The sequence below is a fragment of the Sylvia atricapilla genome, chromosome 21 (assembly GCF_009819655.1).
Source record: "Sylvia atricapilla isolate bSylAtr1 chromosome 21, bSylAtr1.pri, whole genome shotgun sequence".
NCBI classification, from domain to species: Eukaryota; Metazoa; Chordata; class Aves; order Passeriformes; family Sylviidae; genus Sylvia; species Sylvia atricapilla.
The window spans coordinates 4,606,484-4,625,621 of NC_089160.1; the positions used below are offsets into that span (position 1 = coordinate 4,606,484).

General features: G+C 48.7%; 1 protein-coding gene across 1 annotated transcript in view; it reads left to right on the forward strand.

Annotated features, from left to right (window-relative positions):
- The window catches only part of PAK3 (p21 (RAC1) activated kinase 3), a 55,730-nt gene extending 52,336 nt beyond the window's left edge, over positions 1-3,394 (forward strand). Inside the window, exons 13-15 of the mRNA XM_066334043.1 lie at positions 122-318; positions 1,472-1,609; positions 3,124-3,394. Coding sequence (XP_066190140.1) covers positions 122-318; positions 1,472-1,609; positions 3,124-3,213 — 425 coding nt within the window. The 3' untranslated portion in view covers positions 3,214-3,394. The remainder of the gene's footprint in view (positions 1-121; positions 319-1,471; positions 1,610-3,123) is intronic.
- Positions 3,395-19,138: the final 15,744 nt, after the last annotated feature.

The following is a 19,138-nucleotide window of genomic DNA, read 5'->3' on the forward strand; positions in this document are numbered from 1 at the left end:
AACACAGCATGGCTGCTCTTCCAGGTAGATTGCACAGTGCATTCTCAGACTTAAAGTGGGGGTTCTTTTGCTTGATTTCATAATTCAAGCTGGCTTTAACAGTATTTGTTTTTCTCCTCAGCTGATTTTGGCTTCTGTGCTCAGATCACCCCTGAGCAGAGTAAACGGAGCACAATGGTGGGGACTCCTTACTGGATGGCACCAGAAGTTGTGACAAGAAAAGCATATGGCCCCAAAGTGGACATCTGGTCACTTGGGATCATGGCGATAGAAATGGTGGAAGGAGAACCTCCTTACCTTAATGAAAATCCTCTCAGGGTAGGGTGAAATATCAGATGTTGCTGTCTTTCTAATCTGTGCTGTGTTTTTCCTTCAGTGAGATAAAATCCCATTCACATCAGCTTGAACTAGTTCTACAAAGGCCCACTTCTAAAACTGCTCCTACAGCACATCAGCTGGATTTCCTGTTTCTGGCCAAATTCACACTCAGATATTCTTGAGATCTGTGTAAGAGGTCTCAGCTGCCTCCACGGAAGAGCTTATAGAGCAAGACTGCTTTTTACAGCAAAAAATTTTTAGCTGATAACACACAGTAGTTGTTGGATTGCTGGTAATATTTAGTGAATGTATTTCTTTCATAGCCCAAGCCACTTTGTCCATGTCACCAAGCCTTCAGCATTCCAGTGCCAAAACCTCCTGTTTCCTGCCTGGCAATTTCTGGGATGGGGATGTCATTAATGCATTTATTGGAATATTAAAACTAGTGGAGAGTTACCATAGGGATGGAAATACTCCTTTTTCTGATGAGACTATTAAAAGTTTTACCATATAAGTGAAGCTGATTTGGAGACTGCTGAAAAATAGTTGAAGGTGGGTCCTGTCTGCCCAATTCTGCCTTCTCATTATAATATATTTATGCATCCAACTTGACATGTCTGTTGAACATGAGACTCCAAATATTTCTGGTTTTTTACCCAAAGTATAAGCTGATGGATTTCTTTTTTTTTTTTTTTTTTTTTTTTTTTTAATCTGGTAACCGTTTTATATCAAGAGCAGAGCAAAAAACTTGATGAATTTTGCTTTATGGAAGCCATACTTCAGGGACCTGTGAGCACTGCAGAGATGCATTTTATGCAATAATCCTTTGAAATAATGTATTTAGATCCTTTAGACTCTTTAAAATGGCCTGTAAAGCTGTGTCAATACTTGGAGAAGTAAAATGTGCTGGTGTAGTTCCTACTAAGTCAGCCAATGAAATCATCTGTCAAGGCAAGATGATTTTGATGCTGGAATAGCTGTGACTGTATCAGGGGTTTTGGGGGGGTTTTATTGGGGTTGTTGATTCATGAAAGTCATCTCCAGCCCTATGCCAGGGAAGAAACTGCCCAATGAAGACCGGAGCTTAAAAATAGTGTCTGTGTGAGTATTTCTGGGTATGAATAAAGCAGTTCTGTGTCTCCTTTGTCTGCAGGCCCTGTATCTGATAGCTACAAACGGGACACCCGAGCTGCAGAACCCGGAGCGACTCTCGGCCGTGTTCCGAGACTTTCTGAACTGCTGCCTGGAGATGGATGTGGACAGGAGAGGCTCTGCCAAGGAACTGCTGCAGGTAAGATGTGAAGCAGATGTCCAAGGGATCAGTTTCCTCATCAGATAAAGGCCTCAGGTGCCCCCACACACATATTAATCTCTAGTCTTGGTGCTTTCAAACAAAAGCTAGGCAGAATCCTAGAGTGGTTTGGGTTGGAAAAGACCTTTAAAGGTCATTTAGTCTGGCTGAGCTGGGATCTCTTAAACTAGGTCATGTCACTCAGAGCTCCGTCTGACCTGACCTTGAGTATTTCCAGGGATGGATTTCCACCTACAACATCCCTGTCCCAGTGTTTCACCTCTCTTTGTGAACTATTTCCTGATTGCATCAAATCTAAATTGATCCTCTTTGGGTTGAAAGCCAGTCCCTCTTGATCTGTTGGGACAGGACCTGCTCAGAAATATGTCCCAAACTTTCATACAAGCCCCCTTGAAGTGCTGAGGAGTTGCAAAGTGAGGTCTCCCCAGGGCCTGCGCTTCTCTAGGCTAAACAAACCCAGCTCTCTCAGCCTTTCCTCAGAGCAGAGATGCTCCATCTCCTGGTCATTTCTGTGGCCTTGTTTTGTACTTTTGGGAGTAAATTCAGTTTTAACTCTTGATGAAAAAACTGAAGTAGAATGATACCAGGTATAGAGGCCTGAAATGGTGTTTGGTGGGGGAGGAGCCCAGTAAAAGCAGTCCCAGCCAAGCTGTCAGAGATGAGGCTGTGGGGAGATCACTGTGAGCCTCAGATTGAGGCCCCAGCTTGTCCCACCTGCTCCTCTCTTAGAGTTTTCTGCCACTAAGTCCCATTTTTAGAGATCTCTGCCACCCAAACAGGCACAGCTGAACAGGATTTGTCCCAGCCCTGTTTATGTCCCGGCACAGTCAAGCTGCTCGAGGTTTGCTGCCAGGTTTGTGGCAGAGAAGGAGCTGCAGAACGTGCCACTTGTCTGTCCCTGCTGGGAAGGAAGGTGGCAGCCAGCACAGGAGGGACAAAGGATGGAAGGGTGGACTCTGCTCTCCCTGCAAGCCAGAGCTGAGTCCATCAGCACTGCCACTCGTCTCCCTGCTCTTGACTTGCTGCTGAAAACCTCAATACAGGTCCTGAGGAAACACATGAGCCTAAATCCTACTGGGTTAAGCATTTCTTAGAGGTATTGGTGTTTCCTAAGGAATGACTCACACCCATCTTTTTTGACAATTAACACAGTTTGTGTCTTTAGAAAGGAGGAACCCAAGTGAGTCTGTTGAGTCTTTCCTGAAAGGAATAAAGCTCTGGGGCAGCAGGCAGCATTCCCAGAGCACTGGCAGGGCAAAAATCCCAGCAAGCTGAAGACACCTGGAAAAATGGATTGATAGATGTGTGGGCCATGTTTGCCTGTGATAACAGTGTCCTGGACATGAAGGTGGAAGTGCAGGTGGTCTCCTCAGTCCGATTTCTGAGTATTTCTGATAACAAGCAGAATTCTGCTTGAGCCAGTGAGGAGCTCAGTTTGGAAAGTAACAGTACCTTTTTTTGTTTTGTTTGTTTGTTTTTTCTCCTTTGGGCAGCATCCATTTTTAAAATTAGCCAAGCCTCTCTCCAGCCTGACTCCTCTGATCATTGCAGCAAAGGAAGCAATTAAGAACAGCAGCCGCTAGCACTGCAGGTCGGCTTTCTGCCCTGCCACCTCAGAGCAGGACTGAGAACACAAACTCTGTAAAACCTCAACTCTCATGCTGCGGGACAGATGGATGGATGAACAAACCAACGGTCACAGTCATGGTGGTAGGACCACCCCAGTTCCTCAAGGAGTAAAAAAAAAAATTATCATTTGTCTTCTTCCTGCTTTCCGGCTCCTTAATTTATTTTTAAGATGAATCGGGGCTAAGGACAGAGAGGTAATGACAGAAAATGCTTTGCTGCCTCAATCATTTCCAAGGTAAAGCAAATGCAGTTGGAAGATTCCCTTCCTTCTCACCCTGTGAATAAGCTGTACATTCACTTTTAAATTGTCAGTTCTTTCTTAACGATGTAAAGTCGTGTTTATGGGGTTTTTGGTATGGTTTGGAATCGGAGAAGGGCAATTCTTCATTCATCAACTCCAGACTGCCTTTTGAATACGGCCCACTTGCCAGTTTTTGCCCAGTTGTGGTACTTCTACACGAGGAAGAAAGTGCAATTGCATTTCCAACCAAAAAGGAATGAAGAGTGGGACAGACAAAACATCCTGTGAAGATCCAGGCATTCAGCTGGGACTGTGGAGTGGTTTGGTTCTTGCCAATTGGATTTATACCCCTAACTACAATCTCTTTGCCCGGGTGAGAGTCTTACTCAGCTGAAACAGCAGAAAGATCAGTCGGTGTGCTCAGAACAGGTTTGTCTGATGCAAAGCTACCAGAGCAATGTGAGGGGAGAGAGGGCCCAGCCATGCCTGGGGCTGAGCCCCAGCAGAGCCCAGAGCAGCCTGAGCATCTGCAGAGCCGGGCTGGAAGGACGTGCTGGTAGTGGCAAGTGGCTGTGGGTACCTCCTCCTGGGACAGGACTAATCCTCCCATCTCAGAGCCAAAGTGGGTGAGGACTGTTCTCCAGGGAAGTCGTGGCCCTGCTGAGAAATGCCCGGCCTGGTGGGATTGGCCATCCCGAGTCTCTGCAGGAGTAGAGAAGGGCAAACAGAGCAGAGTGGTGGTGCTGCTTTTGAAGGTGCCTGTTCCTCTCCCAGCTGCCTTGTAGCTCCTGGGAAAGGTTCATAGTGTCTGTGGAATTCTCAGCAGAGGGGGAGAGGACCAGGCTGCTCTGCAGGCTCCTGCACAGGTGAGCATCCTTCAGGCACAGGAGTTCTGCCCTGGGAACCAAGGCTTGATGCAGGGAACAACCTGCACAGTTCAGATCAGCCAGTGCAGCAGCCAGCTCTGCAAGAAAGCGCCTTAAAACCTGGAGTTGTGCACTGAGCAAGAGCAAAAGTGTGAAATGCACACTGGATTGCAGAATTACTTGGAGGCACCAGGCCAGCCTGCTTTCTGCTGTCCTACCTATGGCAGGCACTGCGCAATGAAGCTCTTGAGTTGCTGCAAGAGAGGGAATTGGGGATGTGCCTGAGGATTGTGCTTGACAAGTCAGTGGATTTGGAAGGGAGCAGAATACTTTCAGTATGCAATTTGTGTTTTATTTATTCGTTTCTGAAAGACACAGTGTGGCTTCACTCAGTAAAAGCATTTGCATGGCGTATTTGTTGCTGTATTTTAGGAGTACAACTCATGCAAGACCTTCAAAACAGCAACTGAAGCAACATGCACCCAGTGAGCAAAAAAACCCTCACGGTAAAACAGCTTTCTGCTATAGATCTTCGTGTTGGCCTGGTCCTGCAAAGGGTTCAGCAGCCTTTAAGGCACTCACTGCCTTCATGTCTGGCCAGCAGTAATGAAGGATGCTTGGGCTCTTCTTGAATCAGGCCAGGAGCATGTGTGGCTTTGGCATCCTGTTTAGATGCAGTCTGTGCTGGCAAGTGTCCTTACTGCTGCTCCCCTTTTCTCGCTGGCCATCACAGAGAGAGCCCTCCCTGAGTTACCACAGCTAAGTAGAAATTAACTTTCCTTCATTTCCTGGGGAGCACAAGAGGTGTGATTTTTCAGATGACCAAATAACCTACCGAGGTGAGCAGCTCTGCTTTCCTGAACTGGGGAGTGTCAGGAGGAGCTGAGGGAGCTGCCAGGAGCCCGCAGCTGGAGTGACAGTGGTTGACAGGACCTGCAGCAGTGGCTGCCAGGCTTTCCCCCCATAAAAGAAGCCCCTGGGGAGTGGGAGCAGCCAGGACAGGCAAACAGGTCATGGCACAGCAGATGGTGCACAGGGGTGTGCAGGAGGGTGCTGAAGCCCTGCCAGCTTGCCCAGGGAGCAGTGGTGTCCACCCAATAGAAAGCTATGGCTTCTCTCAACTCTGCACCCACCACAACCCGTGCAGCTGCCCAGACAGAGCTCTGGGGGGGTTGTGCTGCCAGCTGCAGGCTGTGTCCTGCTCCCAGGCCAGTCCTGGTGGCAGCAGCAAGAGTACAGCTGTGGGACATGTGCCCAGGGCGAGGAGCTCCTCTGCTTTGGGCCAGAGCTGCAGCAGGAGGTGAATAGGGGCAGGACTACCCAAAGCTCACTGAACCCCTTTCCCATCATTTACCAGCAGTCCTGGTGAAGGGGAGATCCCAGGGGGTTGGACTGTGGTGAGTGTGACTGATCTACACAAAGACCTGGAAGGAGGACCTTGGGAACTACAGGTCGGTCACCCTGACCTACCTCAGTGCTGGGAAAAGTCATGGATCATCTTGAGATCGTCTGGAGTGCCATCACAGGGCACGTACAGAACCACCACGGGATCAGGCCCAGCTGGGGTGGGTTTGTGACAGGCCTGATCTCCTTTTACAACAGCATGACCTGCCCAGGGCATGAGGGGAAAGACCATGGATGTATCTACCAGGAATTCAGTAAAGCCTGTGTCACTGTTTCCCACAGCTTTCTCCTGGAGAAACTGGCTGCTCGTGGCTTGGATGAGTTCACTGTTGTCTGGGTAACAAACCTGGATGGCTGTGCCCAGAGGGTGGTGAGGAATCTCATCCAGCTGGGGCTGCCACCAGTGGTGGGTCCTGGGGCCATTGTGTTCAGTATCTGTCAGTGACCTGGGCAGGGGGATCCAGAGCACCCTGAGGTAACACCAGGCTGGAGTGTGGCTCTGCTGGAGGACACGGAGGCTCTGCAGAGGGATCTGGACAGGCTGAATTGCTGGTCCAAGGCTGGTTGGATGAGGTTCAACAAGACAAAGTGTCATATCCTGCACTTGAGCCACAGTAACCCCCTGCAGCTCCAGGCTTGGGAAGGAGTGGCTGGAGAATGCCTGGTGGGAAAAGAGCTGGCTGAGAGCAGCTGAACATGAGTTTCAGTACACAACTACCTGAAAAGAGGTTGGAGCAAAGGGGGATCAGTCTCTTCTCCCAGATAACTAGCAATGGCATGAGAGGAAATGGCTGCAAGGTGTGCCAGGGGAGGTTTAGATTGGACATAGGAAAAATCTCTTCACCAAAGGATGGTCAAGCATTGGAAAAGCTGTGCAGGGCAGTGGTTGAGTCACCAGCTCTGGAGGGATTTAACAGATTTGTAGATGGGGCACTTGGGGACAGGTGTAGTGGTGGATTTGGCAGTGCTGGGTTGATGGTTGGATTCAATGAGCTCGGAAGTCTTTTCCAACCTGAACAATTCTGTTCTGTTTAGAAGACTTTGTTTCTCTTGTGAGGTCCCATTTTTGTCTGTCAGCTCAAGATCTGTGTCTGTAGGAGAAGTTTCCTTGCGAAAGAGTAATTTGGGCTGGAGATGGGCTGCCCTCAGTGTGTAAAGCATTCATCAGGATGAAACATGTTTGTATTCCTGTAAGAAGTGAAGAAATGAGTGACAGTTTCTGTTTCCAGTATATCTTTTATTTTTTTCCTATCCACAAAAGAACAGATAGCCATCCTTTAAAAGGAAAGCACTTCGTAATGGCAAATGTTTGCTGGACATACAGTCTAAATACTTCTGTTGACAAACTGCTCTATTTGATTGGGTAATGGGGGATTTCCTATTTATTTCCTTTACCTATAAGTATTTCGGCATCTCTGTTAAAAAAAAAAAAAACAAAACCAAAAACACCAACAAACCAACTTTCCAGAAGACAGCAGATATGAGAAATAAGGAAATCAAATGGTAGCTTTTTTTTTTCTAATCAGTGTATGCCTCAGCATACAGAATATTGTTGGCACTGACGTTTTAAAGACAGCCACTGTCCTAAGAGGCCTTACTTTTTATTTTATGAAATATTATATTCCTTTTCCTTTGCGTCAGCAAATCTAGAGATTTTTCTTTTAAAACCAGTTCCTGGAGTCAGACAAGATGCAGCAGAAATAATCTCTGCCAGTGGCTGTTTTCAGCATGGACTGCACTTGCTCAGCTGAGACTCTGTGACATGCAGGGAATGTTACCTCCAGTATCCCTCTGGCTCCGTGCTTGGGACAGTCTCTGGTGCTGCTTCACACTCACTGATACTGAAGGATGGCAGCTGTGTTTGTATCCTCCCAGCCTGGGTATTAAATGTAGGAAAGACACAAGTATTTTTTAAAAACCCAACACAAACCCCACAAAAATCCAGTCCTGGGGGATCCAGTCTTGTACATTATTTACAGGCTCACAGAGTATATTAGGATTGACATTGGCCTTGCAGAAAAGAGAGATACAAATAATCTAAAATCTCTGGAGCCACCTTGGGTTTTCTGACTGCTATCCTCAGATCACACAGTAAGTTGTGTGTCTTCTTGAAGTATTAGAAATAGTCTGTTTCTGTTGCAAAATGAAAATGAAACGTTTCAGACACTTTTATTCCAAGGTTTTAAAAGATTGGTTAATTGTCTTCATTTTTAAATTAAACAGTGAAATACCCTGTCCAGGAACTTGACTGTGATTCCCATCCCTGCAATGAAGAACATGTGAAAATGAGCCCATAGCTCACTGTGGTTTAAATGTGTTTTGGGACAGAAGCGTGGTAGCAGTAAAGTCAGGGAAGTTTGAGAAGCACAGAAAAGTTTATTTATTTAAGAAAAAGGAAAAAAAAAAAAAAAAAAGATAACCATACCTATGTAAAATTCCATACAGCTCCTGTGTGCATTCCTGGGAACCTGCACGGGGGTGGGTCTTACAGTGCTCTCAGGGTTGGATCCCAAACTTGGGCCAGGGTTACATTCTCACTGCTTGTGTCCAGTGCTTTTGTAAATATATGTGTATTTATTCTTCATCTTTGGCTACTGAACAGTTTGGTGTACTGTTCCACTACACACAAAAGAACTCAAGGGTTTGTGCTGAGTTTCTTTCAGGCCAGTGGCTGCACTTTGGCACATCTTTGAGTCAGTCCTTCCCTATGTCCTGCCACCAAAAATAAGCACATTCCAGTCACCATGAGAAGGGAAGTACCTGTCTCCTGTCCTCTAGCTGTAGGAAATGTCACTGTTTTCTACTATCCATAGAGCAGTTATTTCTAGTATATAACCCTTGGTGTGGCTACTGACTATTCCTCACACTGAGCATGTAAATATTTGTATTTCTTAGTCCAGTCCTGAGCAAATCCAGTGAGCAAACAGCGAGAGAGAGCCCTGTGACATCTCCCATTAAAGGCAGGAGCCAGTGTTTCTTTGCTTGACACCCAGGACATGCACTCTGGTGCCAGCATTGCCTTGCTAAGTCAGTGGTCCTGTTTCCTCTTGGAGCCTTCATTCATGCCCAGATGTGCAGCAACTTAATGATGGGTTGATGAAGACCTATAAATATAAGTGTTTTTCTCCTTTTTATTTCCTCTCCCCGTACCAGGTAAATATCTCCAATTTTATCACAAATTTTCAGGAAGCAGACAAAGGTTAACCTTTGTCTTTCGAGAGAAACCATCCAAACTTCTTTTTTGAGTGTGATTTGCACTTCAGGGATCTTTGAAACTTCTCTTTGCTTGTGTCTGTCCTTGATCTGACAGGGTAATTTTATTTTGCTCACTGAAACTCGCAGAATCTCACCCATCTCTCTTTGGATGCAGTTTAGAGCTGATTGCCATAATCCTAGGTGTGCATCGTGCCTGCAAACCATCACTGGCTTGAGCCTACCAACAGTTGCCTGTACCTTTGGTTACAAGAATTATCTCAAAAGAAAAAAGGTCTTACATTAAAGAGGAGGAGGGATGCCCACATGCTCTGTATGGTGCCCTTTGGGCTGCCACATGTGCACAAACCTGCAGACTTTGAACAAGACCTTGCTCTTGCTGCTCAGCAATTCCCCCAGCAAGCACTTGAGCTCTGTGAGAATCTGACCTTGACTGAGGAAACTGGGGGCAATATCATTACCTAAAGCTGATAATATTGGAAACTGCTAATTGATTTAATAGCCTGTGATCACAGTGGCTTTGCCCTGCACGGTTTTCAAGCAGAGCACACAATCAGCTTGAGCTCCTGTGTGTCAGGTACCTTCTGCTCTGTTTGGTGACACCGTGTTTGCAGCTGCTGGAGGCTTGAGAGCACCACCTGCCTTGCCCAACTTAGGTGCAGACCAAAAGGAGCATGGTTTGGCAGCCAGGAATGCAGGTCAGAAGAGCTGTCAGACACATGTGCACACACACCTTTGAATCACAACTCCCTGGTGTTACAGCTTTATGCATGCCAGCCACTACAACAGCTTCTGACCCTGGTATCCAGAGGTCTTTTCCAGCATAAAGTGTTCTACAGTTCTGTGATTCTGTCTGCTGGATTTGGCTAGGTCTGTGGTAGTAACTTCAGTTTGATCAAAAAGTTTCCTCTTGGTCAGCCCTTGTGGCCTAAGGCTTCAGCTCCTTCAGCTCCTGGTGCTGAGCTGCTCATGCTAAACGAGACAACTCAGAAGAATGCATTTAATCTAATTTCTTCTAGAACACTGAGAGGGAAGGGTGTGAAAACACGAGTATTGCTGATGTGTAACCTCCTCTCTGCCCTTCCTGCCTCTCAGGGGTTTGAAACAGGAAAGAGTTTTCCTAAAGAGTGAAATGAAGCAGCATAATACTTCTCCCAGGTCTTGCTCTTCCCAGTCTCTGCACTTGACTGGTTTTGTCCCTCTTTCTGTGCCCTTTGCTCCCCCTGTGCTCAGTGGCTGCTACCCAAGACTGTGGAACTGGCACAGATAAAGTGGTTGAGACCCTCCTTTCTCTGTCCTTGGAGCTGCGTGGTCACAGCAGCCTTTTCCATCTGGAGGCTCTATCTGGGGAGGGAATCCCCACCTCCATTCCTTGCAAAACCCCCAGGAGCCCAGGGCTGCCACCTGAAGTCGATGCATTGAAGGCTCCCAGATGCCTCAGGCTGGTGTGACACCACTGCAAATGGGAGGGAACAGTGGCAGGAAGTTTTGAGAGGTCCACTTGCTGCTGCACACTGTGTGTCCAGCCCTGCCCCAGGCTTAGGGATCAGATTCAAGCACTGCTGCTGCTCCCTCTGGAGTCAGGGAGAAGTTGGTTGTTGCTTTCACTGACAGCTGAACTGGTGGCAGGAGCAGCGGGTGCTGACAGTGCCCCAAGCCCCGGGGATGGAGGGGTCCCTGGGCTGGGGGCTGGCAGGGAGCTGCCCCTTGTTCTCCCTCTGCCCCACACAGCACTGTGCCATCACAAGTGGGTCAGCACAGCAGACAGGCAGCCTGTGAGTCTCTTCCGTCCTTGTCTCTTGAGATGTTTGACCTTTGAGCTTAGCTGTACAAAGGCAACTGCTTTTGTTCCCTCTGTGCATCCCCACGTTAATCCACGCTGCTAAATCCATCTGGAGCACAGCAAGGGGAGAAGCCTCAGCCCTGCAGGGAAGGGAGCTGCCCCACACAGAAACCAGGAGCAAAGGACTGCAGCACCTCCTTCTTGGGCAGAGCCCAAATTCTGTGAGGGAACAACAGAGTTATTCTTGTGCACTGCTGTGTCAGCACTGCAGGTGCTGTGCCTGCAAACACATGGTTCAAAATCTGCAAAAGGATCTGCAACTCTTGACTGGATTGGGATGTCACCAGTGCTGAACTCCAGTTTAGTCCAAAGCAACCAGTTTACACCTATGCTGGTGTGTGCTAGATTTTTTTCCTTCAGGGTATCCAGACAAAAGTAAACAGAGGAGGAGCCTACATTTTCATTGTTTATCAGAAATGTATCTCATTTTGCTGTACATTCCTTTTTTAGGATGTGTTATCTGTTTAAAAAAAAAAAGAAAAAAGAAAAAACGGAAAAAAAAATACGAAAGAGAAAAAAACAAATGTGTAGTGAAAAATCTTCTGTAACTTTGGATTAAGAGGTAACTGATCTTTTTAAAAAGACAACTAAGTTATTTACTTTGTAAATGTGCTGATGGCATGGATCCATCTTATTGACCTCAGCATCCTTTTTTTAAAGATTTTGGGTTTTGTTTCCAATATTAAGTTATTTTAAATTGTGGTTGAAGCAATAGGAAATTGAAATATGGATTGTGCATGACTGTGTCTTGAGTGTAAAAATATTGCAGTTTGAAACTTGGACCTAAAGTATTGCAAATAAAAGTTATAAATTCCAGTGGATTGTGTGACAGCAGCTTTTCCTATAGGATGTGCAGCATCAGAAAGTTTTCATCAGTGGGGTTGGGGGTGCTTGGAGCTCTGTCCTGTGCCACTCTGTGTTGTCATGACACAGGAGTTGACCTGCCACCAGCCCAGGTCACCCTCTGCCACTGCAGCTCCTTGGACCTTGTGTCCCCCAAAGCAGACACAAAGTGTTCCTGCTGCTCCCCCTTTTGCACAAATCCACAGGGAGCTGGGATTCTTCCAAGTCTCGTGTCTCCCCTGTGCCATATTCCTGAGGAACCAGCCGCCCTTCCTGATGAATACAGTGAGTTACATGGATGATTGTCAGCTCCTCTTCCTGCCCAGAAATCCTGAACCTGCTTCTGAATGCTGCTCCCCTCAGCTCCTGGACACCTCCTCACACGGAACTGGGGAGAAAATCCCCTGGCCGGCTTACAAGGTGAGTTAGAGCTCTGTGGGAAATCTCTATCCATCCCTGTCCTGGTAATGTCTCTGTACTTGGGGGCGTGCACGGATGTGTCTTGTATAGAGAGGAAGGAGTGTGCAAGCACCGTGACTGACACTTTCTGTGTTTGTCACATACCCATGGGCACAAAGACATTATGGAAACCCTCGTACAGAGAGACCCTTCTGTCCATGGTCACAGAGACATCCCAGAGCCCCTGGCACATACAGAACCTTCTGTCCATGGACACAGAGACATCCCAGAGCCCCTGGCACACACAGACCCTTCTGTCCACGGGCACAGAGACATCCAGGAGCCCCTGGCACACACAGACCCTTCTGTCCCTGTAGACAGGTGGGGATGGTTGGTGGGCAGTGAGTCCTGGACATCAGGCAAGACCAGGAGGGCAGGACATGTGCCCAGCCTGCAGCCAGCCACGGCAGATCCACCTCCTCAGCAGCTGCCCAGAGCAGGATGCTCCTGTGCTCGCTGCCATCTCCCAAAAGGTCTTATCCCACCGTGCCAAGATGGGGACCCCCCTCACACCATCCTGTGCTGGAAGAAAAGCTGCTCCCAAACCATGTCCTTAACCTTCTCCAAGGGCACAGCCCATCCACACCACAGCTGGTCCCAAGCACTTCCCAATCCACACTGGACACCTCCTGGAACATCTCATTTAGAAAAACAAACAACAAATGAATGAAAATAGATTACAGATAAAAAAGGGAAACAAGAAAAAGGTTTAAAAATCTTAATCTCTGTCAGGGGCTTGAGGAAGGCTCAACCTCTGCATGCTGGGGAGAGACCCACCCACAGGTAAGGGAAGCCCATGCTTTGTCCCTCCCCCCTGCACTGCCCCCCAAAATAACAGTGATCCCAAAGAAAACAAGGGGAGTGGAGCAGCCCAAGCCCTTCGTTGCCTGCAGAGCGAAGGAGCTGAGCACAGGTTGAGGAGTCCCACCATGGGGATTTGTGTTGGGCTGGCTGCCCCAGCCACACATTGGATGCTCTTAGTGAATTTAGAGGCTTTTCCCAGTAGGCAGTTTCTGGGTTTAGAGCTGTTCAGCGTCAGAGGGAATGCAAACACCAGGCTCTTGAGCTTTTTGTCCTGGGACCCTCAGTGTGTGAGCAGTCCCCGGTGCTGTTCTCTGGGTCCTGACTCTGAAAGACTGAAGGCGTGTGGTACCTAGAGCTGAGTGCTGACAGCAGGGGTGTGCTGGTAAATCACTGAGTGCAGCCGAAGTTGTAGGCAGGAAGAGCTTTCTCAGCTGGCAGTTTCCTCCATGAGCTCTGTTTTTGCCAGATGTTTTTTGAAGTTAGTGGCCGGGCTCTATCAGAGTGCAAAGCTGTCTGAAGGCCAAGGAGTTGTGTCGCTCTTTGAGTGTGGTGCAAAGAAGGCTTTGCACTTGGAAGGTGAAGACTGGGGAGATCCTTTTGTCGTGCCACGGTTGATTGGAGAGCAGGGACGTTCCGAACTTGGCTCTGCCCTGGCAGTGGTTTCCAGCTGTGGCATTCTTCCGCAAGTCGGCAGCGCTATCGTGTGGCTGCTTTGATGAGCGCTGACAGTGCCCAGGAAAAAGCCAAGCGCTTCTCTGGCCCGGCCCCGTTCGTCTCGGGATGAGAATTGTTCGTGCAAGAGCTGCGCTGTGGATCCCGGCTCTTGGAGGCTGACACAAGGTTTTCCTGCATCCAGCAGCGAAGAGAGATGAGTCGTTTCATTGTTGGCTTTGCAGTTTATAGGCTGCAAAAGAAAAGGCAATTCTGGCACAGCCCCTTTCTTTTAGAAGCTTTTCTGTGCCATCAGCGTCTCAGCGTGTAGCACACAGCCCTGAAGTACATCGAACTCCCTGCAGAAATGCACTTTCAGCCAAGCTGTGACCTTCTGACCCTCTCACTCCTGCAGATCCCAAACCCACTTCAAAACATCCAGCAGCTGCGCCCAAAGAAACAGTCCTAGAGCAAGAGGGCAGTGCTGGCTTTTGTAGTCCCTTTAGAGTCTGAACCAGGCAAAGCACCTCGGTGATCCACACCTCCCTTCTCAACTCTGTACAGAGCATCCTCTCATTCTCTCCAGCTGGCAGAGCCCACCAGTACAGCGGGGCGTTTCCAGCTGCAGTTCAGACTGGAGATGTGCCAGGACAGAAGGCATCCGCTGAGCTTCGCTCTTCCCTGAAACCTGATTCCCGCTCATTCTCCGCTGCACCTGCTATCGTGTTCTCTGCATCTCAGCCTCGAAAGCAAAGCGCAGTTTTTTCCACAGAGGGCTGGAAGAGGAAGAAGGCAGCCGTCGTTGAACTTCCCCATTTGTGAGTGCTAACTTGAATTGAGCAGGCAGGGAAGTGGCAGGCACGGTGCTCTTGCAGCCTGTTCACTGTGCACACAAGGACAGACAGTGCTCTGCAGCTTCCTCCTTTGCCTTTTGGAACGTGTGGTGCTTTCCTTTCTCCTGGATGAGAATCGTCGAGTTCTTGCACAGAATAAAGACTGTGTTGGCAGTGAGCACCCTGCGGTCTGACGGTGCTGGGCAGGATGTAAAGGAAAAAAAGACTGAGAACGTGGTGCAAATTCAAATTTCTAAGCATCAGGGGCAAACTCTGGGCAAGCCTGTAGTCCTGGCACAGTTCTCTGTGTGAGACATAGCCAGGAAGTTTTCTGTGTAGGTTCAGACTCCAGGAGAGGCTGACTGTGGTGGTGTGTAGGAATAAAGGGCATGGCCCAGGCGTCTTTGGGCAGAAGCAGCACACACGAGCACTTCACTGCCAGCAGTGTTCTGTGCAGGAGCTGGACAATTACACAATTACAGTTAGTGCTCAGGGGGTGGTGGGCATTCCAGTATCTGCTGATCCTCTTGCCTGTGACAAAAATACTGACTTCAGTGTCACAGAAGCACCGTGGATGGCCCTGATTGAAAGGGGCAATTGCACTTTTGCTGAAAAAAATCAGGTGGTGACCAGAAGAGGTGCGACGGCAGCGGTGATCTACAATTCACAAGGTAAAGGCAATAACACCCTCCTGATGGCACACCCAGGTGAGTGAAAGGGTTCTCCTGCCGTTCATTGACACAAGGTAGAAAAGCCAACTAGTTTGGATCCTGAGTCTGTCAAAACAGGTGAACTTTGCCATGTTAAGCCAAGACACAGAGTCTTGACCCCTGTGCAATGTCGTAGGAATCACCTTTGTTGCTGCTGTGTATTGTCACTGTACTGGGGGAGTACATGCCCTGTCTTTATAACCCACAGCCAACTAAAGCTCTGTGCTCTAAAACCTTGCATTTGCAGCTCTCTGCTGTCTCCAGCATTGCTTTCAAAGCAAAACAGGGAGAAGGCAAACTGTGTGCAGCTAAAGATACTGTAGAGTGTGTAAAACTTGCTAAGTCCTAAGGCTTCGAGGCAAGATCAATTTGGAATTACTGGGATGTAGATCTAGTGGAACACAAAAAAGGGGAGCATATAAGGAAGGGAATTAATAGAATAGATATTAACATCTTGGATTGTTTCTTTTCATTTTCATTTCACATTTGGAAAGCTGTTTGGCTTTTCCAAGAGTCTTCACAGTGATGTTTGCTCTTTTCGGACCCTTTCCTGGAGAACTAGACCAAGCTCCTGTCACAGGATGTGCCTCCAAATTGCAGCTTCTCTTGGCTTTCTGTGCGTGCAGCAAACCAGGACAAAGGTTTTGAGGACTTGACAACTTGTCCTTTATATTCCTGGTGGACCAGAGAGTTGTGCCATGGGTAAGGTTTTCATTGTTACTGTTCTATGCTAAGAAAACAAGAGGTGGTACCAGGAGTTGTTAGGGAATACAAGACTGGCTGAATTCAGAGAGGGAGTCTCCAGAGCCTGCAGCCAGAAGTGGAGAGTTGTGTGATAATTATTCCCACCTCTCAGTGGGCATCTTGCCAGTGATGTGGAATGTGAAAATGGTCTGACAGAAGCGGTTTGTTTCTGAGTTCAGTGTAGGTGATTCCACATCTCGTGCATTGGTGCATCACTCAAGAGTACAACCAGTTCATTTGGAGCGCCAGAACAAGCTGGACCTCTCTGAGCAGACGACTGGAAGAATTTGAAAAGGAGAAATGCAGGCAACTACTTGGTTAAAGAAGAATCATTTTTTGTCTAATAATTACTAATACATTCTCTTTGCTTTTGACCTTCTTAACAAAGCCATTTGCATCACAGATTCGCCCTGAAGTGAGAACCGCGGGCTTATGTAACTGCGTGAAAGACGAGCCGCTCCTCTGCGGGGACACTCAGGTGGAAACAGGAGCGGGGCTCCTGAGCGTTCTCCGGGGAAGCATCAGGCCGGCTGGAATTCGCACCGCGCTGGGAGAGGAGGAGGAGGAGGAGGAGGAGGAGGAAGAGAAGGATGGGCGCTGCGTGGCAGGAGCAGGAAGCTCGGCCCGCAGGACTTGCCCCGCGCTCGGGCGTGTCCCCGGGACTCCGGCCCCGCGGCCGCTGAGCCCCGACACTGCCGGAGCTCCGGTGTCACACCCCGCCGGCGGCCGGCAGCGCTCCGGGCTCTCGCTGTGCTCAGCGGCAGCGCAAAATTGCTCCGGACCTCTCCGTTTCCTGCTGCTGGGAAGAAGCAATGAAGCAAAGCGAGAAGTTCTGGTTTCTCTTTCTCCTGGTGGATTTTTTAATTTGGTTCCACGCTACAGAGACAATTTCCGTGACGGCCTCCATCGGTTTGTTCTATTTCAACAGCACCAGCAACAGGACTGTGTTTGAGCGCTGTGAATGTGGCGAGTATGGCTTTAATTCTCCTCTCCTTGGCGCTCAGGGGGTGGTGGCCATCCCGGTATCTGATCCTTTTGCCTGTGACAAAAATACTGACTTCGGTGTCACGGAAGCACCGTGGATGGCCCTGATTGAAAGGGGCAATTGCACTTTTGCTGAAAAAATCGAAGCGGCGACCAGAAGAGGTGCGACGGCAGCGGTGATCTACAATTCACAAGGCAAAGGCAACAACACCCTCCTGATGGCACATCCAGGTGAGTGAAAGGGGGCAGGCAACCCATCATTTCTTTCTCCGAGGTTTGCCTCAGGGCAGCACAGCCAGGCTCTGAGAAATCAGGGGTGTCTGCGGGTGATTGTTGTTCTGAACAAGAGATCAATTAGAAAATTAACGTGTTCTGCAATTTGAGTCTTGACTCCAGTGCTTAGTCAGCAAGACCCTGCTGTTACCTTCTGTGCCTGGTACAGTGCAGGCAAAGGGCTGAGTGTCTGAAGTGAGTGCTGGTTTTCACCTGTACAACTTGCAAATTAATTAATTTAGACAGCGGTGCAGAGCAACCCTTAGTGTTTGTTTTGAGGGCACCAGTGTATTTTTCGAGATGAGAGGACACAAATGAACCTACAGGTGTCTGCAGAATAGGTATGTGCTTTGCAGATTGCAAGATAGATCTTGTCTTTTTTTTTTTTTTTTTTTTTTTTTCCTGAATTTTCCTGGCTGAGGGCCAGGAAGTTCTCGGTGTGAGATATGTGGCTTCAAATAGGTACAACTGGCATGTGGGTTTTAAACCATTTCAGCTCTGCTGGGGACTCCCAGGCACCTGACCAGGCCAGGATGCACAGGGACTATTGTCCCCTGGCAGCTGGCTTCTCTGCCAGACCCAGCAGGGCTGCTTGAGCTTCTCCTCAATCAACACCCTTCCTTCCATCACCAATCCTTCTCAGGGCTGCTCTCAATCCATTCTTCACCCAGCCTGTGCTTTTTAATCATCTAATGTACTGTAATGCACACATGTAAGAGATTGTGATTAAGCCCTATGCTCAGAATGCCCAGATCTGTAGGAAATTTTGTATTCTGAGAAGTTTCCAACCTTTGATTCTGGTTCAGTTTTGTCTGAGTGAAAATACTAGAGCTAAACATCCCTAAAGTTTTGTAGGCATTTGAGTCTGAGCAGATTGACTGCTGTTGATTGCATAAAGCTTGGCTGTATTTTTATAGGTGTGTTGAGTTTTTCCCTGCCCCTACATGGAACAGGTTTCAAACAAAACCCCCATTTCTCTGATTCCTTATGGATTCACTTCTCATTATAGCTGGAGCTATTACTGTTGAAATAAGTTGTCTACTTAGATGTGGAATGAGAAGATGAAGGTTTGTTTAGGTTACGAAAAAAGTGTTCACTTAGTAAGCAATATTGATATTGAGCAAATTGAGATAAAATGAGTTTTATCTGCTCTTCATTACTTGCTCTGCACACTGCAATTGCAGTAGCACAACCAACCCAATCTCCCTGTGGTACTGAGCTGCCCAAACCTGTAGCTGCTGTGCTGGCGGGGTAGATGCTGGTGGAGTGTTTGGGTTTGGGTTTCTGGTCTCAGCCTGTAGTCACCAGAGGTGATGGATGCTGAGGGTTTTGATGCCTGTTAGCACTGTGGAGTTGATTTGGGCTCTAAAGTAGGCTGGGGTTCCATGTTCAGACACTGTTTCTCCCCGTGCCCTGCACACTAACCAGCTCAGACACGAGCAAAGCTCATGACTTTTCTGTAAGGCAACTTTCCAGCAGCAAAATGCCGCTTCTAATGCAAATAGCTGAATGTCTTAGAAGCCTGTTTTCCAGTGTGCACAGGCTGATGAGAGAGCTCGTGTTCTCTTGCTCGGGGGTCCACTCCCGGAGGGGTTCCCGTTGCGGTGGTGCGCTGCTGTGTGCGGTGCTGCGCGGTTCGGTTCGGTGTGACAGTGTGGCGGTGTGGCAGTGCGCGGTTCGGTTCGGTTCTGTGCAGTGTGGCAGTGCGCGGTTCGGTTCGGTGCAGTGTGGCGGTGTGGCAGTGAGCGGTTCGGTTCGGTGTGGCAGTGTGGCGGTGTGGCGGTGCGCGGCGCGGTTCGGTTCGGCTCCGTTCGGTGCGATGTGGCAGTGCGCGGTTCGGTTCGGTGCGGTGTGGCGATGTGGCGATGTGGCGATGTGGCGGTGTGGCAGTGCGCGGTTCGGTTCGGTGCGATGTGGCGGTCTGGCGGTGCGGCAGTGCGCGGCGCGGTTCGGTTCGGCTCGGTGCGATGGCGCGGTGCCGAGCGGTGCCGGGGGCGGGCCGCGGCGGGGG